The sequence below is a fragment of the Gymnoscopelus braueri genome (assembly GCF_963280865.1).
Source record: "Gymnoscopelus braueri genome assembly, chromosome: 12".
Classification (NCBI taxonomy): domain Eukaryota; kingdom Metazoa; phylum Chordata; class Actinopteri; order Myctophiformes; family Myctophidae; genus Gymnoscopelus; species Gymnoscopelus braueri.
The window spans coordinates 3,770,945-3,786,370 of NC_137614.1; the positions used below are offsets into that span (position 1 = coordinate 3,770,945).

The following is a 15,426-nucleotide window of genomic DNA, read 5'->3' on the forward strand; positions in this document are numbered from 1 at the left end:
GAACGACCTCCTTCTCCCCATCCGTTCTGCCCAGTCCATTGGGGTTTTCAGATCCCTCCTAAAAACCCACCTATTCTCTTTGGCTTTTAATTGCCCTTAATCTGCTGCTATTGTGTCCTATACTAATAGAGCACCGAAGTCTGACGTAATTTACACATCCTACCTGGTTCGAGGTTTTCCACCCCCGTTCTGAATTCCCATAGACGTGTTTAATATCGCGTCAAATAAGAACTGTGTTCCAAAAATAAACGAATGATCCCGGCGGTTTGACTCTTATGGATATGAAGCATGAACTGACGGTGAGAAAAAGCTAATGTTACTTCCGCCGAATTAGTTAAATTTTCACCAGAAACAGACTGTATCAAATGACTGACAATCATAAACGATACAGAACCTCCTCCCTGACAATATCGCAGAGACAGTTTGTTTATTTTTGGACCACAATTCTTATATGAGACGATTCTAAGATGACCCAATGTTATTCTCCATAGAGAAATTACCTTACGAACCAGGGGATGAACGACTTCTGTACTCTATAATGCACTGTATTTGTCTGTGCGCCAATGGGCGCTTATTGATGCGTTGATGCTTTGTTTGTCTCAACCTTGTACAGCACTTTGGTCAGCTTCTGTTGTTTTAAATGTGCTTTATAAATAAAGTTTGATCTTATGATTTGATTTGATTAATGATTATGCAAAATAATGACCTGTTAGCTCAAATAATTGTATTCAGGTGATTGTGTAATAATTGTGGAGGGGTGGGGTGGGGGGGGCTTACCCATCGGGTCCCTCCTGCTCGAAGCCATCGGCGGCCACGCCGTTCACTACGCCACAGTCCTCCAGGACAGACTGATGACTGGAATGATGGGCGGGGGACACGTCTGAGTCCGTCATGCTCTGACTGTCTGTCTCTGTAAAGTTACAATGGAGACATTTAGCGCTTAGTCATAGGAACCGGAATGGGTTCCATCACATTTGGAACCCAAACCTAATACGTAAATTGAATTAAAGGGGAATACCACTAATTTTCAACATGTCATAATATACCTTAGAGCTGTTGTGTGGAAATAAGGAACCCCCCCCCTTCTATGTCACCTAGAACTGGGGAATCGATTGTTGAGGTCATGTGATCAGTGACATACGGAAGGTGTACTCTTTGTATATTATGACATGGTTCAATGTTGAAAATGAGTGGTATTCCCATTGAACTAGATGATAGACTTCCATTATATTGTCACGTATGGATTTTCTAATCTTTATTATTTTTCACATGACTATATAGTAGCATCATGTCTTTGCTTTGTTCAAAACATTTTTTTGTTTTTGTCTCTTCTGCTCAGTATGTACTTTTTATATTTATTGTTTGTCCTATTTTCTTTATCATATGCTTTTCAAATTATACATAATGTAAAATGGTGAGGTTCTCGCATAAGCTCCCATAGGGTTTCTTACCTCACCGGCACAACAACTAACGGTCAAAAACAAAGTCTGAAGAGGTGAATGCTAGGGGGTGAGGTGGAGTCTGAAGAGGTGAGTGCTAGGGGGTGAGGTGGAGTCTGAAGAGGTGAGTGCTAGGGGGTGAGGTGGAGTCTGAAGAGGTGAATGCAAGGGGGTGAGGTGGAGTCTGAAGAGGTGAATGCTAGGGGGGTGGGGTGGAGTCTGAAGTGGTGAGTGCTAGGGGGGTGGGGTGGAGTCTGAAGAGGTGAGTACTAAGGGGTGAGGTGGAGTCTGAAGAGGTGAGAGCTAAGGGGTGAGGTGGAGTCTGAAGAGGTGAGTGCTAGGGGGTGAGGTGGAGTCTGAAGAGGTGAGTGCTAGGGGGTGAGGTGGAGTCTGAAGAGGTGAGTGCTAGGGGGTGAGGTGGAGTCTGAAGAGGTGAGTGCTAGGGGGGTGGGGTGGAGTCTGAAGAGGTGAGTGCTAGGGGGTGGGGGTGGAGTTACCTGGGGTGTGAGGCACCTCCTCCTCTGGCTCCGTAGAGGAGGGAGGCAGCAGGAGGCCCAGCTCCACAGAATCCACCAGGAGCGCCACGCATACGGTGGGGAGGGAGGAGGCCCCTCCCCCACCTCCCTGCTCCTCCTCCTCCTCCTGGCCCGGCCCCGCCCCCAGCTCCGCCCCCAGGCGGGACATGGCGTCCTTCATCCTCAGCAGGGCCACGTACTGGTAGTGGTTGAGCCACGCCCTCAGCGGTGTGATGCTCTGCACCAGGAGGTGGACGGACGCCTCCGAAACCTGCTGCTCCCCACCGCCATCCGGGCCGGAGGAGGAGACTTCGCCCCCTAGTGGCTGTGAGGAGGACTGCTGGAGGACAGTGTCGGGATCTGCAGGCAGCGGAGGAAGTATACAGTTTTATTTGTTTTAATAATAATAAACTGTATTTGTACACATGAAATGCAACTAATTTAACAATGAAGCAAAAAAAGAAAAGGAAAAGCATAAAACAACATTAAAATAATAGCAAAAAGGCAGTGAATCAGGCAAAACAGTGAGGACATGAATAACAACACAGAGATTTAAAAATCAACCAAAAGCAAGAGTGAAGAAATAGGTCTTGACCTGTGCTTTAAAACTATCCACAGAGGCTGCCTGCCTGCCTTTACTTAAATGAAACCCCAGCATTCCGAGGCACGGTGGCGCAGTCGGTAGCGCTGTCGCCTCACAGCTAGAAGGTCCTCGGTTCGATTCCCGCCGGGGGACGCTGTGGGCGCTGGGGGCGTGTCTTCTCCTCCGCGTCATCAGCGCCCATACCCTAGGTGGGGTTGGCGAAAGGGCCTACTCTGTGTGGAGTTTGCATGTTCTCCCCGTGTCTCCTAGGGTAGTTAATACCCTCACAAAAACATGTAGTAATCCTGGTCACTATACTGCCTCCCCCATGACAGCCGGGGCGCCTGATGGAGGGGAAGGGAACTGGTTGGAATAATGTGTTCCTTCCACGCGCTACGTCCAACCAGGGAAACTCCCCCCTGTCAGGTGACAAGAAGTCAGTTGGCTCTCATGCCTGAAGGAAGCATGAGCTCGGCCCTGGCCTCCCTACTGTGGGGGACTGGTGTAGTGCTGGTGTAGGGCTGGTGTAGCGCCCAGGATCACTTAGGAAATTGGCACCGGGTGAAAAAAATGGGTTACAAAAATCGCGGGATAAAAAAAAGAAATAAAAAAAAAGAAACCCCAGCATTCCGCATAGACTGGCATACTCACCGATACCGCCATTTTAGGTAGTATCGGCAGCTTTTCCAATAACTGGGTATTGGTATCTGAACAACTCTAAAAGCAAGTTACTTTCCAAGCACCACCTACCTGCGGTGGAGGAGGACGTGGGCGTGCTGCGGTGAAAGGCGTCCGGGCGGCACATCCACAGCGACAGGGCGAAGGGTTCCACGAAGGGCTGCGTCTTGCCTCGGGGGCCGCGGCGCGCTCCGTCGAAGCCTAGCGTGACGCGGGACAGACTGACCGACCAAACGTCGCGGCGCCGCGGCGGCCCGCTGCCGTCGCCGTCGGGGAGGGCCTGAGGCTCCGCCCCCTCCTCTTGCGTGTGCTGCAGGAAGGCGAAGGGCAGCGGGTTCAAGGCACTGCGGTCACGGGGGAAGGGGCGGGGCTTGGCAGGGGCGAGGCGGAAGAAGGGGCGGGCGGAGAAGCTGCCGTAGGTCCCTGAGGAAGAATAGTGGTATTATAAGAAGAATAGTGGTATTATATTGTTATTTATGGTTGTTTATATCCAACCTTTATTATCTAACCTTCACTTATAACTATAACCATTATTTTATGCATTGGGCTATTCAAAAATAGCAGATCTACAAGCTCATAGCGTGGCACTCTATGAGCATGTAGATCTGCTATTTTTGAAAATTTGTGAAAATTTGTGCAAATCCTTGAATATATATATATTTTTTAAGCGAACATTTGTAACTCAAATCTTTGCTTCTGGGGGGTCCCTGGAACAACATATTTTGAGATGGGGGGTCCGTGGCCAAATACATTTTGGGGGTCCTTGACATGAAAAAGTTTGAGAACCGCCGATATTATAACATACGTTTTTAAAAAACTGTTAGGATTTATAAGAAATTTGTAGAATCCCCCTGAAGCAAAGATTTGCACACATTTTCATGTTTAAAAAAAAAATAGCAGATCTACAAGCTCATAGCGCGGCACTTATGCCACGCTATAAGCTTGTAGATCTGCTATTTTTGAATAGCAAAAGAAATATAAAATGACACAGATGTGTTCCCGATCTTAACACATTAACTGCCAGAGGTATTTTCATATTTTTTTAGCCAGTGCCAGAGTTTTTCATTGGAAAAAAAAAGTACTCAGGAGCCGAAATACAGCATTTTAAAGTTTTAAGTTAACAAGGAAGTGGATAGGAGTCTAGATCTTCAACTAATCATATCTCCTTGGTCTTTGGGTGAAATTGGAAAAAAATAACATTTAAAAAAAAAAAAAAAAAAAAAAAAATTCACTTCACGTAGATCTACGCGATTGGCACGTGGCGGCTTTAAAGCGGTTCGCATAGATCTACGTGATTGGCAGTGAATCAGTAAATGTTCTAAAGCATAAGCATCAACACCCTAGAATATTGTCTCTGACTCCTCTTGCCTAAAACAATTAAACTGATTGATCCCGAATTCCAACGACATACCGCTGAGGTCGGACCGGGTGCCGTGGGGACAGTGGCGGGTGTTGCTGACGGTCAGCTGGGGGACGAGGACGCTGAGGGACTGGGGACGCTCCGGGTGGTCCAGGATGGAAGAGTCCAGAGGGAAGACCACCTGTACCGGAGAGACAAGACCACATCGATGCATTTATGCTGGTAGGAGAAAGAGACAAGCCTTTTGGTTGGTTGATACGATGACGTTGTTGCCAGGCAGAACCCCTCATATCTCAGTTCATTTCAACTTTTTATGTTTTTTTTTTGTAAATTAATGTTGTACTTCAACATACTACAGTGTCACACAAAAGTAGCACAAATATAAAATCTACAAGATTTTTTTAAACTCAAAAGGTTTCCACCCATCAGGGGTTTCCCTCCAAAAAAATTGCTGATCTACAAGCTCAAAACATGTGAGCTTGTAGAGCTGCTATTTTCATGTTTTTTTGCCAAACGTTTGCCTGCATCCCAGAGTAGGAAATTAAGGGGTTGATGTGATGTGGTTAACCCATTCAAACCGGGAACACATCTGTGTCATTTTAGATTTCTTTGGCTATTCAAAAATAGCAGATATACAAGCTCATATGAACTTGTAGATCTGCTATTTTTGAATAATCGTGAAAATGTGTTGAAATCTTTGATTTATATTTTCTAACTCAAATCTTTGCTTCTGGGGGGTCCCTGGAACAACACGTTTTGAGATGGGGGTCCGCAGCCAAATACATATCATTTTGGGTGGTCCTTGACATGAAAAAGTTTGAGAACCACTGATATTATAGCAACATACGTTTTTTCAACAAAAAATTAACTGTTAGGATTTAGAAGACATTTGTAGAATCCCCAGAAGCAATAAGATTTGAGTTAAAAATGTTCACTTTAAAAATACATATATTCAAAGATTTGCACACATTTTCCAGACATTTTTTTTTTGCAGATATGAGCTTGTATATCTGCTATTTTTGAATAGCCAAAGAAACCAAAAGAAAAAAATGACACACAGATGCGTTCCCCGGTCTTAACGGGCCGACACACACACACCTTAAGCTGTGCTGCGTCCAGCCGGATGTCCAGGTGTTCGTCGGGCTTGCTGCTGTCCTGGAGGTGGTAGAAGGCTTTGACCTGGTCCAGGGTCCGCAGCAGACCCCTGGCGAACACGTTGATCCACAGCACGCTGGCCACGTCCACGCACACCTGCAGCCCGTTCAGCTGGCCGTACAGGTTGGACGTGGGCACTGCGGAACGGCGAAGCAAAAGCAACAAGGCTTCAAGTTATACATTTAGGATTCCATAAAAGTACTCAGATATTTTACTTAAGTAAAAGTAGCAATACCACAATATAAAAATATATAAAAAAGTAAAAGGCCTGTGTTTAAAATGTTACTTGAGTAAAAGTACAAAAGTATTGGCATCAAAACATACTTAAAAGTACCAAAAGTAAAAGTTCAAGAATGTTTGAAAATAGCAGATCTACAAGCTCACTGTGAGCTTGTAGAACTGCTATTTTCAAATAGCCTATGTATAAATTAGGGCTGAAGTGGTTAATGTATGTTTTATATCTGCAAAGTAACTATGTGCGTGCGTGTGCGTGCGTGTGTGCGCGCGTAGTGCTTTATAAATGATGTTATTAACATACCAGGAAAGCCAGGGTTGTCAGGGAAGTAGTATTCGGTGAACTGCAGGTGGATGACCGGCACGTTGTCCGGTAAACGCTGAGCTTTGCGGTTACACGACATCAAGGACTGAGTCTTCTTACTGCGACGCCCCCCTGTGGACACCTGGAGAAAGACAACAATATATAATATAACCTCTAGATACCTGAATAAAGACAACATTATATAATATAACCTCTATACTGTATACCTGAATAAAGACAACAATATATAATATAACCTCTATATACCTGAATAAAGACAACAATATATAATATAACCTCTATATACCTGAATAAAGACAACAATATATAGTATAACCTCTATATACCTGAATAAAGACAACAATATATAGTATAACCTCTATATACCTGAATAAAGACAACAATATATAATATAATCTCTACATACCTGAATAAAGACAACAATATATAATATAACCTCTATATACATGAATAAAGACAACAATATATAATATAACCTCTAGATGCATGAAAAAACAAAACAATATATAATATAACCTCTATATACCTGAATAAAGACAACAATATATAATATAACCTCTATATACCTGAATAAAGACAACAATATATAATATAACCTCTATATACCTGAATAAAGACAACAATATATAATATAACCTGTAGATACCTGAATAAAGACAACAATATATAGTATAACCTCTAGATACCTGAATAAAGACAAAGAGTGTCTTTCTTCAGGTGTTACTGAACTGAAGTTTCATAATAGAACAGAAGTGGAATGAACCGCTTCCTTGTTTCTGTTCTTCTATCAAACACAGACACTAGTATAAATACATAATTATGTATGAGCCTCTTCTTTTATAAATAACCTGGGTAATGTCCCACTTTCACCAGCAAAGCAAACACTGTGAAAAAGGTGTAAAAAAAAGAAGAAGTGGCAGAGGTTTCTCTCACAGGGGGTTTTCTCCAGTGTGATGAGGAGGATTCTATTCATTCTAGACTCACTGAGGTATTTGTTTTTTTATAATCTAGTGTTTTATTATATCACACACTTTGGCTATGTTTAGACTGGCCTATGTCGTTGCATGATTACCACAGCAACCAATGCAGATTAGGGCATTCACAGAATAGTCGAATATTCGAATATCAAACCACTATTCGACCACTCTACATCAACGTTGATTATTCTAATCGTTATTACGTTATTCTAATATTATTTTTAGTATTATTTAAAAAGATTCTGGTGTTGGTAGTTCTCCTAATCCATTCATGGTTGCTACAATTATGCAACCAAGTGTAAAATCAGCCATCAAGGCACCGTCAAAATACATTATGTTGACTAAAACTAGACAAAAACTAAAACATTTCAGATGACTAAAATATGACTAAAACTAAACAGAATTTGATTCAAAAGACTATGACTAAAACTGAATCAAAGTTTGCTGTCAAAATAAACACTACGATCTACAAGCTCACAACACGTTGCAACCCCCAGAATAGGGATGCTGGGATTCAAGTGGTTAAATGTGAAGTATAAAGTTATTTTCCTATAGTCCTAAAGAAAACGTTTAGTTTTCCTTGTAACATACTCTATCTTAGCGGGAAAGATTGACATATTATTTACATAGCGTAATATGTCATAAGTATAAGGTAATATAAAGTAACTCAGGGGTGCCATGGATGAAAAAAACAACAGTGATTTACAGGGGTGATCTGAGACAAAAAACTTTGGAGACCCACTGCTCTAGTGCAGTGGTTTTCAACCTTTTTCATGCCAAGGACCCCTAAATTGATATACATTTGGCCGCGGACCCCCATCTGAAAATGTTTTGTGCCAGGGACCCCCCAGAAGCAAAGATTTTAGTTCAAAATGTTCGCTTTAAAAAAATATATATATTCAAAGATATGCACACATTCTCAAGATTTTTCAAAAATAGCAGATATACAAGCTCATAGCGCAGCACTCGCTATGTTAACTAATTTCGCTGGGGACCCCCTGGTACCCCCTCCCCCCCCCCAAGGACCCCTGGTGGTCCCCGGACCACTGCTTGAGAACCACTAGTTCTAGTGGATGGTGGATGGAGATCTTTACCTGGTGAATATCCAAGTCGTCCATCCTGATGACCACACAGCTGGACCTCAGCCTCTTCAGGCCGGTGGTCCCTGGAGGAGGCCCCGCAGTGGACGGGGTGGTCCCTGCTGGAGGCCCCGAAGTGGACGAGGTGGTCCCTGGAGGAGGCCCTGAAGTGGACGAGGCGGTAGAGTTCCTCCTGGAGGTCGGGTCCCTGTCAGCAGGGTTGGACTTCACACTGGACCCTCCATCTGCAAACCAGTGTTGATTTTGACAGCAAATTTTGATTCAGTTTGAGTCATAGTCTTTTGAATCAAATTCCATTTAGTTTTAGTCATATTTTATTTGGCAGCTTTTTATTCCTTTATTTAGAGAGGGATAGGGAGAGTAGGCTGACAGGAAATGGGGAGAGAGATGGGGGGGTGACACGCAGCGAAGGGCGTCGGGAACGGGAGTCGAACCCGCGACACGCTGTCAGGCTGGCATTGCAGCCTAGAGGGTGTCTGGACCGCCACGCTACGGCCCAGGCCGTATCGTCAGATTTTAGTCGACTAAATCTACAGGTGATTTAGTCGACTGTAATGTATTTTGGGCGGTGCCTTGATGGCGTCGTATTGGCTGATTTTACACTTGGTTGCAAGCTGAAAATAGTCTATCTACAAGCTCACAACGCATCGCGCTGCGACGCGTTGTGAGCTTGTAGATCGGCTATTTTCAGAGCCCAAAACCCGAGCGCAAAAATGACCACATAAAATGACTTTTAGTTCTACTGGATCTCTTCTCCACTAGTCCCTCACTAACATTTTAGTCTAGTTGACAAAATTGTCAATATATTTAGTCATCATAGCTTAGTTTTTATTTCGTCAGTGAAAAAAAGATAGTCGACGAAAAATGTTCGTTATAGTTTTAGTCGACGAAATCAACACTGGTGCAAACACACAAGAATGATAAAAAAACAAACCATATCAAACGTATGTACTGTATGCTCATTCACTGTACTCATTTCTACTCCTAGTTTGTCATTGTGGGTCCTCTGGCCCCATTTGTACATTCAGTATACTATTAAAACCCATAAAGATCTGAGGCCGATTCTACGAATGCCTTCTAAATCAGTATTTCTCACACTTTCAAGATTTTTCAAAAATGTAAAAAAAAAATAGCAGATGTACAAGCTTACGAGCTTGTACATCTGCTATTTTTGAATAGCCCGCGCTGAGATCTAAAATGACACGGATGCTTTCCCGGTTTTAATGTGTTAAAACCTACCCTGTGGGTTCTGGGTGTGTTCAGTGTGTGTTTCCGGTCCAGGGAAGCCCGAGCTGGCTGCTCTCCTATGGAAGTGGTGCAGCAGCTTGGCCGCCCACTGGGCCTGGGCCTCCATGGCTCCGTTGTGGCGCTCCCAGTGGCCACAGCCATCAGCTGGATGGAGGAGAAACAAGAAATCAACCAAGGACGTTAGTGTTTTGTCATTTAAAATCATTCATTCCGGGGGACGCATCTCTGTCATTTTAGATTTCTTTGGCTATTCAAAAATGGCAGAGTATGAGCTAGTAGATCTGCTATTTTGTTTTTACTGTGAAAATTTGTGCAAATCTTTGAATATATATATTTTTGAAAGTGAACATTTGTAACTCAAATCTTTGCTTCTGGGGGGGTCCCTGGAACAAAATATTTTACAAATGTTTGCTTTTGTATTTAAAGATTTGCACACATATTCGCGATTTTTTAAAACAAATAGCAGATCTACAAGCTCATAGAGTGGCACTCGGTGCCGCGTTATGAGCTTGTATATCTGCTATTTTTGAATAGCCAAAGACATCGTCAAATGACACAGATGCGTTCCAGGATAGAATGGGTTAATATCAAACTTGAGTATTTAATACATTTTCTCCCAGCTCACATTTGGTAGATAAAATAATATATAATGATCAAATATTGTAATCAAAATGGAAATTAAAACGATTTCTTCCTTTCTTTTTCTCTTTTGTATTGAATTGATTGAACATCCTTTTGGGGAAGAGATGTCAGGGGGCAACAACACAAAAACAAGACAAATACAAAACAATAAAAGACCATAGAAAACATCATAAAATGTGCAGGCTCTGGCAGCTACATTTATCTGCGGTATCCAAGGGACGGTCCAGCCAGGGGATGAGTTCATCGAAGTCCAATTAGTATTTGAACCGAAGCCATGATTTAAAGGAGAGATCCGCCCATTTTAAGTGTTATCTTTGATGTGTCGCTAATCACGATGTTGGTTGCTTATTTCTTCCACAGACGCCAGGTTCTGTGGAAGAAACAAGCAACCAGCATCATCTCTTTCTGCACGAACGATAGCTCGTTCGCGACATTCAGTGCACGTTTGAGTATCATGAGACTCCACGATGAGCAGTAGTAGAGAAAAAACTAACTTTGCATCGGTTATAATAGACGATTTTCACTCTTACACGGGCTCCCATTATGCCAACGGAGGGGGTCGACAGACTGGACGACAGGGGACTCTCTGGAATAACTCAACGTCCCTTTCAATGATGGTGAGTGATTTGCGACACATCAAAGATAACACTTAAAAAGGGGCGGATCTCTCCTTTAAGAACAGTTTTATACTTTGGAAGGACATTCTGGGATTTCAGATCTGCTAGCATAGATCTACAAGCTGATACATAGCGCTACAAGCTTGATCTGCTGTTTGTTTTTTTTATCGTGAAAATGGGTGCAAATCTTTGAATGTATATCATTTTTTACATTTTTAACTCAAATCTTTGTTTCTGGGGGATTCTACAGGTATTCTAAATCCTAACAGTTTTTTTTTTTTCTTCTTTTTTTTTTTAACGTATGTTGCTATAATATCAGTGGTTCTCAAACTTTTTTCATGTCAAAGACCCCCAAAATGATATGTATTTGTCCACGGACCCCCCCCCCCCCCCCCATCTCAAAATGTTTTGTTCCAGGGACCCCCAGAAGCAAAGATTTGAGTTAAAAATGTATACATATATATATTCAAAGAATTTGCACACATTTTTACAATTAAAAAAAGAAAATAGCAGATGTACAAGCTCATAGCACTTGGTGCCGAGCTATGAACTTGTATATCTGCTATTTTTGAATAGCCAAAGAAATCTAAAATAACACAGATGCGTTCCCGCATTGAATGGGTTTACTTTTTTTTTTTATAGTGAAAAGAGCTGCTATTTTCACTACTTTTGAGCAACACTCTTGTGGAATTCTGCATGCAGACGGCACAATGTTGGAGCACAGAAAAGGACGATAGCTTTGAACGTTGCGGTGCTTCAATAGACGCTGCATGCGAGCTCTCCAGACATGATTCTATCCAAAGCGATTCCTTCTCCTCCGCTCATAAAAGGCTTGGTGTGGACACACACGGCACCTTAAACCATTTAGACCGATTTTAAGATTTATTTGCTATTTTTTTTTAATCGTGGAGAATTTGTGCAAATCTTTGAATATATATATATTTTTAAAGCGAACATGTTTAACACAAATCTTTGCTTCTGGGGGATTCTACAAAGACTTCTAAATCCTAACTATAATATCAGTGGTGCTCAAACCTTTTCATGTCAAGGACCCCCGGAATTATAAATATTTGGCCGCGGACCCCCATCTCAAAATATTTTGTTCCATGGACCCCCATGAAGCAAAGATTTGAGTTAAAAAAAGTCGCTTTAAATAAATATATATATATATAAAGATTTGCACACATTTTCACGATTTTTGAATAGCCAAAGAAATCTATAATGACACCGATGCGTTCCCGGTTTTGAATGGGTTAAAACTACACAGAGGAGCCAGCCAGTGAGCTAGTGGAGGCATTTCTATGGTTGTTCCACATTCTACACGGCAGGAATTCCACTGGAGAGTAATCCCAGTGGGCAGGACATTAGTCTGCTTCAACAGCCGTCCTCCATACTAGCAGTTTAGTGGGAGTGAGTTATGTGTTTAAGGGCCTGGGGCTCGACGGCAGTTAACCACATTAAAACCCACCGTCTCTATTTTGGGTACGTCATTATATAGGCAAGAATCTTCAAAGAAAACGTTAATAAATAGCAGATCTACAAGCTCAGAGTTTGTACATCGGCCATTAAAAAACAACAAAAAAAACAACAACATATGAGTAAGTGACCACATCACCCGTTTTCATCCAATCTTCATGTAATTGGTCCTCACTGCTTGTTCTAAGATGCCAACATTTCTGTCTAACTCACTCTGTGTCTCAGAGGAGGGCTGTGGACAGTTCAGAAACCTGCCTACCAGTGACATCATCTGTAAGCAGCTTGGTCATTTCAAACAATATTTTAATTTTTCAATTCAATGTTTTATTCATGCGAGAATAACGGCTTCTATTTCAGCTTCTATTAGCTTAGATTCCCCATCAATGACGATACAATGAGGTAGGCGGGTTTCTGAACTGTCCACAGCCCCACCAATGAGGCGAGCCATGTTAGTGCACGGGAGTTGGGGACCGGAAGTTGAGAGTTGGGGAAGTCCCAGCAAAGACGCGCTGTGATTGGCCAGTAGTCACTTTGAGTGGCAGTTGGGGCAAACGCAGTCCCCACAACATCATTTAAGATTCTGTGCCTATCGGTACATAACTCGGACAGGGCTGAGTAGGCACAAGCGAACTTCGCAACGTTCGGCACGGCAACTCATGCGGCAACCCAAAACATACGTCCGTGTCCTTTTTATGGACTTCTCCTCTGCTTTTAATACGGTCCAACCCCATCTTCTCCTAAAACGCCTGTGTGACCTGAACGTCAGTAGCAATCTCATTTTGTGGAATAGGGAGTTCCTGAGAGAGAGACCCCAGCGAGTCTGTATTAATAACACTCTGTCTGACTGCCTTGTCCTAAACACTGGCGTGCCACAGGGGTGCGTTTTATCCCCTCCGTTATTCTCCCTATACACAAATAAGTTGAAATAAAACAACAAAGACTTCTCTCTCATAAAGTACGCGGACGACATGGCCCTGGTTGCCTGCCTGCAGGACGTTTCCAGTCCCTCCTACTCCCAGCACATCGACCGTATTGCCACCTGGTTTGACAGCAGTTTCCTTGACCTTAATGTCACTAAGACCAAGGAACTGTGCTTGGGAGGGGGGTCAAGAGCAGAGGGCTCAGGGTCCATCTTTAGGCCTGTTACTATGAGTGGGGAGGAAGTGGAGCAGGTCAGTGACTTTAAATATCTGGGAACGACCATAGACAATAAACTCACCTTTCAGACCAATGCAGACAACATCTACAAAAAGGCAAGGCAGCGGCTTTATCTTCTCAGGAAACTGAGAAGTTTTAATGCCAGTAAACACACCCTGACCATGGTCTATAGATCACTCACTGAGAGTGTTCTCACTTTTAACATCGTGTCCTGGTTTGGGAACCTCTCAGTTAGAGATAAAAACAAGCTCACCCAGGTAGTCAACCAGGCAAGTAAGATCATTGGAGACAAACAATTGCAACTTCAGGACATATACAACCGCTCCATAACCAAAAAAGCTATTCAGATTTACAATGATTCTACCCATCCTGTTTTTGAATTTGACTTGTTGCCATCGGGCAGGAGGCTTAGGGCAAAATTAGCAAAAAAGAAGGGTTACAAAACGTCTTTCGTGCCAACTGCTGTGGACATTTTAAATAAGAAAATGTTTAAATAGTCTAATCGCCACTGCTCATGACCACTGTTGTTGTGTTAATGTGAGTGCATTTTTATATAGTATTTTAATGCACCTGTGTATTTTTGTAATGTTTTATTGTTGTAACTGACTGCTGGTGTGCCAAAGACAAATTTCCATTTTATGTCAATTTAATGGACAATAAAGTTTTCTTTATCTTTATCTTTATCTTTAGCGCACTTGGTGGGGCCTCTCGTGGCTAAAGTTCGCTTGAGACTGCGCCCCTCCGTCGCGGTCCGGTCCAAAACTATACTTTATCGGCGAAAAAAAGTAGTCTGCGGTTGTTTGAAAAAGTGATGTTTCAAGCGGGAGACAAACCCATACTCCCATTAGTAGTGGGTTGGGGGTCTAATTATTAGCGAGGTGCGCCACTGAGGCCGGTGCTGAGATTGGGTATTCACGCTGTATTAGAATGTGACTACGCCCACCGTTCCCAACTCTTCTAATGTAGAGGAAAGAAGCCCCGCCCAGGCGCCCGCCCAATTGGGGAATATGTTAGTTACTGTCGTGCACTAACATAGCTAGCACCAATGAGACAGTAGACAGAAATGGGGCTATATTATAATGAGTATTAGTGAGGACCAATTATATAAAAATAATAATAATAAAATGGGTGAAGTGGTCTTTTAAAGCTGCAATCATAACTTTTATGTCGTACCCAGAGTACCCATTCAAACGCCAACATTTCTACAGCGAGATTATTGTCTGCACGTTCCAGACAGTGTGGGGCCCTCTTTCTTTGATCTGATATCAAACATCCCTTTCTGTACTGTGCAAGCGCCAACATTTCTCCTTTTGAGCTAAAACAGAAACCTGTTTGGGTGGAGGTAACCTCGCGTCACCAGACTTTCCACCTCTGAGGAAAGCCTGGTATTCGTTCCAAACTGGCCCGTGTTATCCGGTCTAGACCACGCTTACTGAAAGAAAAAAAGAAAAAATACGGTGGTTCCGGTTGCTGGTTCTGTTTTTTAGTGTCGCTTTGTTTTGGTTCCCCCTGTTAGTTTCCCCAATCCCCATTTAAATGCTGAATCGAGTATAAGTACTAGTTTATTCGAGAAGATTTGTGAAAATCTTTGAATATATATATTTTTAAAGCAAACATTTGTAACTCAAATCTTTGCTTCTGGAGGTCCCTGGAACAACATATTTTGAGATGGGGGTCCGTGGCCAAACGGTGGTTTTCAAAAAAGTTTGAAAACCACTGACATAGCAACATAAGTTTTTTCAAAAAACTGTTAGGATTTAGAAGACATTTTGTAGAATCGGAGAAGTCATGAAGTCATTTAGAGACTCACCAGGTCTGTGGGTGGGATAGTAGTCGAAGCCCAGCTTCCTGAAGGTCAGCTGCATGGCACCCTGGGAGCCCGGAGGGAGAGGGGCATCTAGGAAGAGGCCAATCACATT

General features: G+C 42.8%; 1 protein-coding gene across 1 annotated transcript in view; it reads right to left on the minus strand.

Annotated features, from left to right (window-relative positions):
- Positions 1–15,426, minus strand: part of bltp3a (bridge-like lipid transfer protein family member 3A) — a 71,003-nt gene that overhangs the window by 20,661 nt on the left and 34,916 nt on the right. Inside the window, exons 9-17 of the mRNA XM_080444787.1 lie at positions 15,318–15,404; positions 9,606–9,758; positions 8,361–8,590; positions 6,269–6,410; positions 5,674–5,867; positions 4,627–4,756; positions 3,288–3,638; positions 1,937–2,314; positions 778–910 (exon numbers count right to left, since the gene is read on the minus strand). Coding sequence (XP_080300913.1) covers positions 778–910; positions 1,937–2,314; positions 3,288–3,638; positions 4,627–4,756; positions 5,674–5,867; positions 6,269–6,410; positions 8,361–8,590; positions 9,606–9,758; positions 15,318–15,404 — 1,798 coding nt within the window. The remainder of the gene's footprint in view (positions 1–777; positions 911–1,936; positions 2,315–3,287; positions 3,639–4,626; positions 4,757–5,673; positions 5,868–6,268; positions 6,411–8,360; positions 8,591–9,605; positions 9,759–15,317; positions 15,405–15,426) is intronic.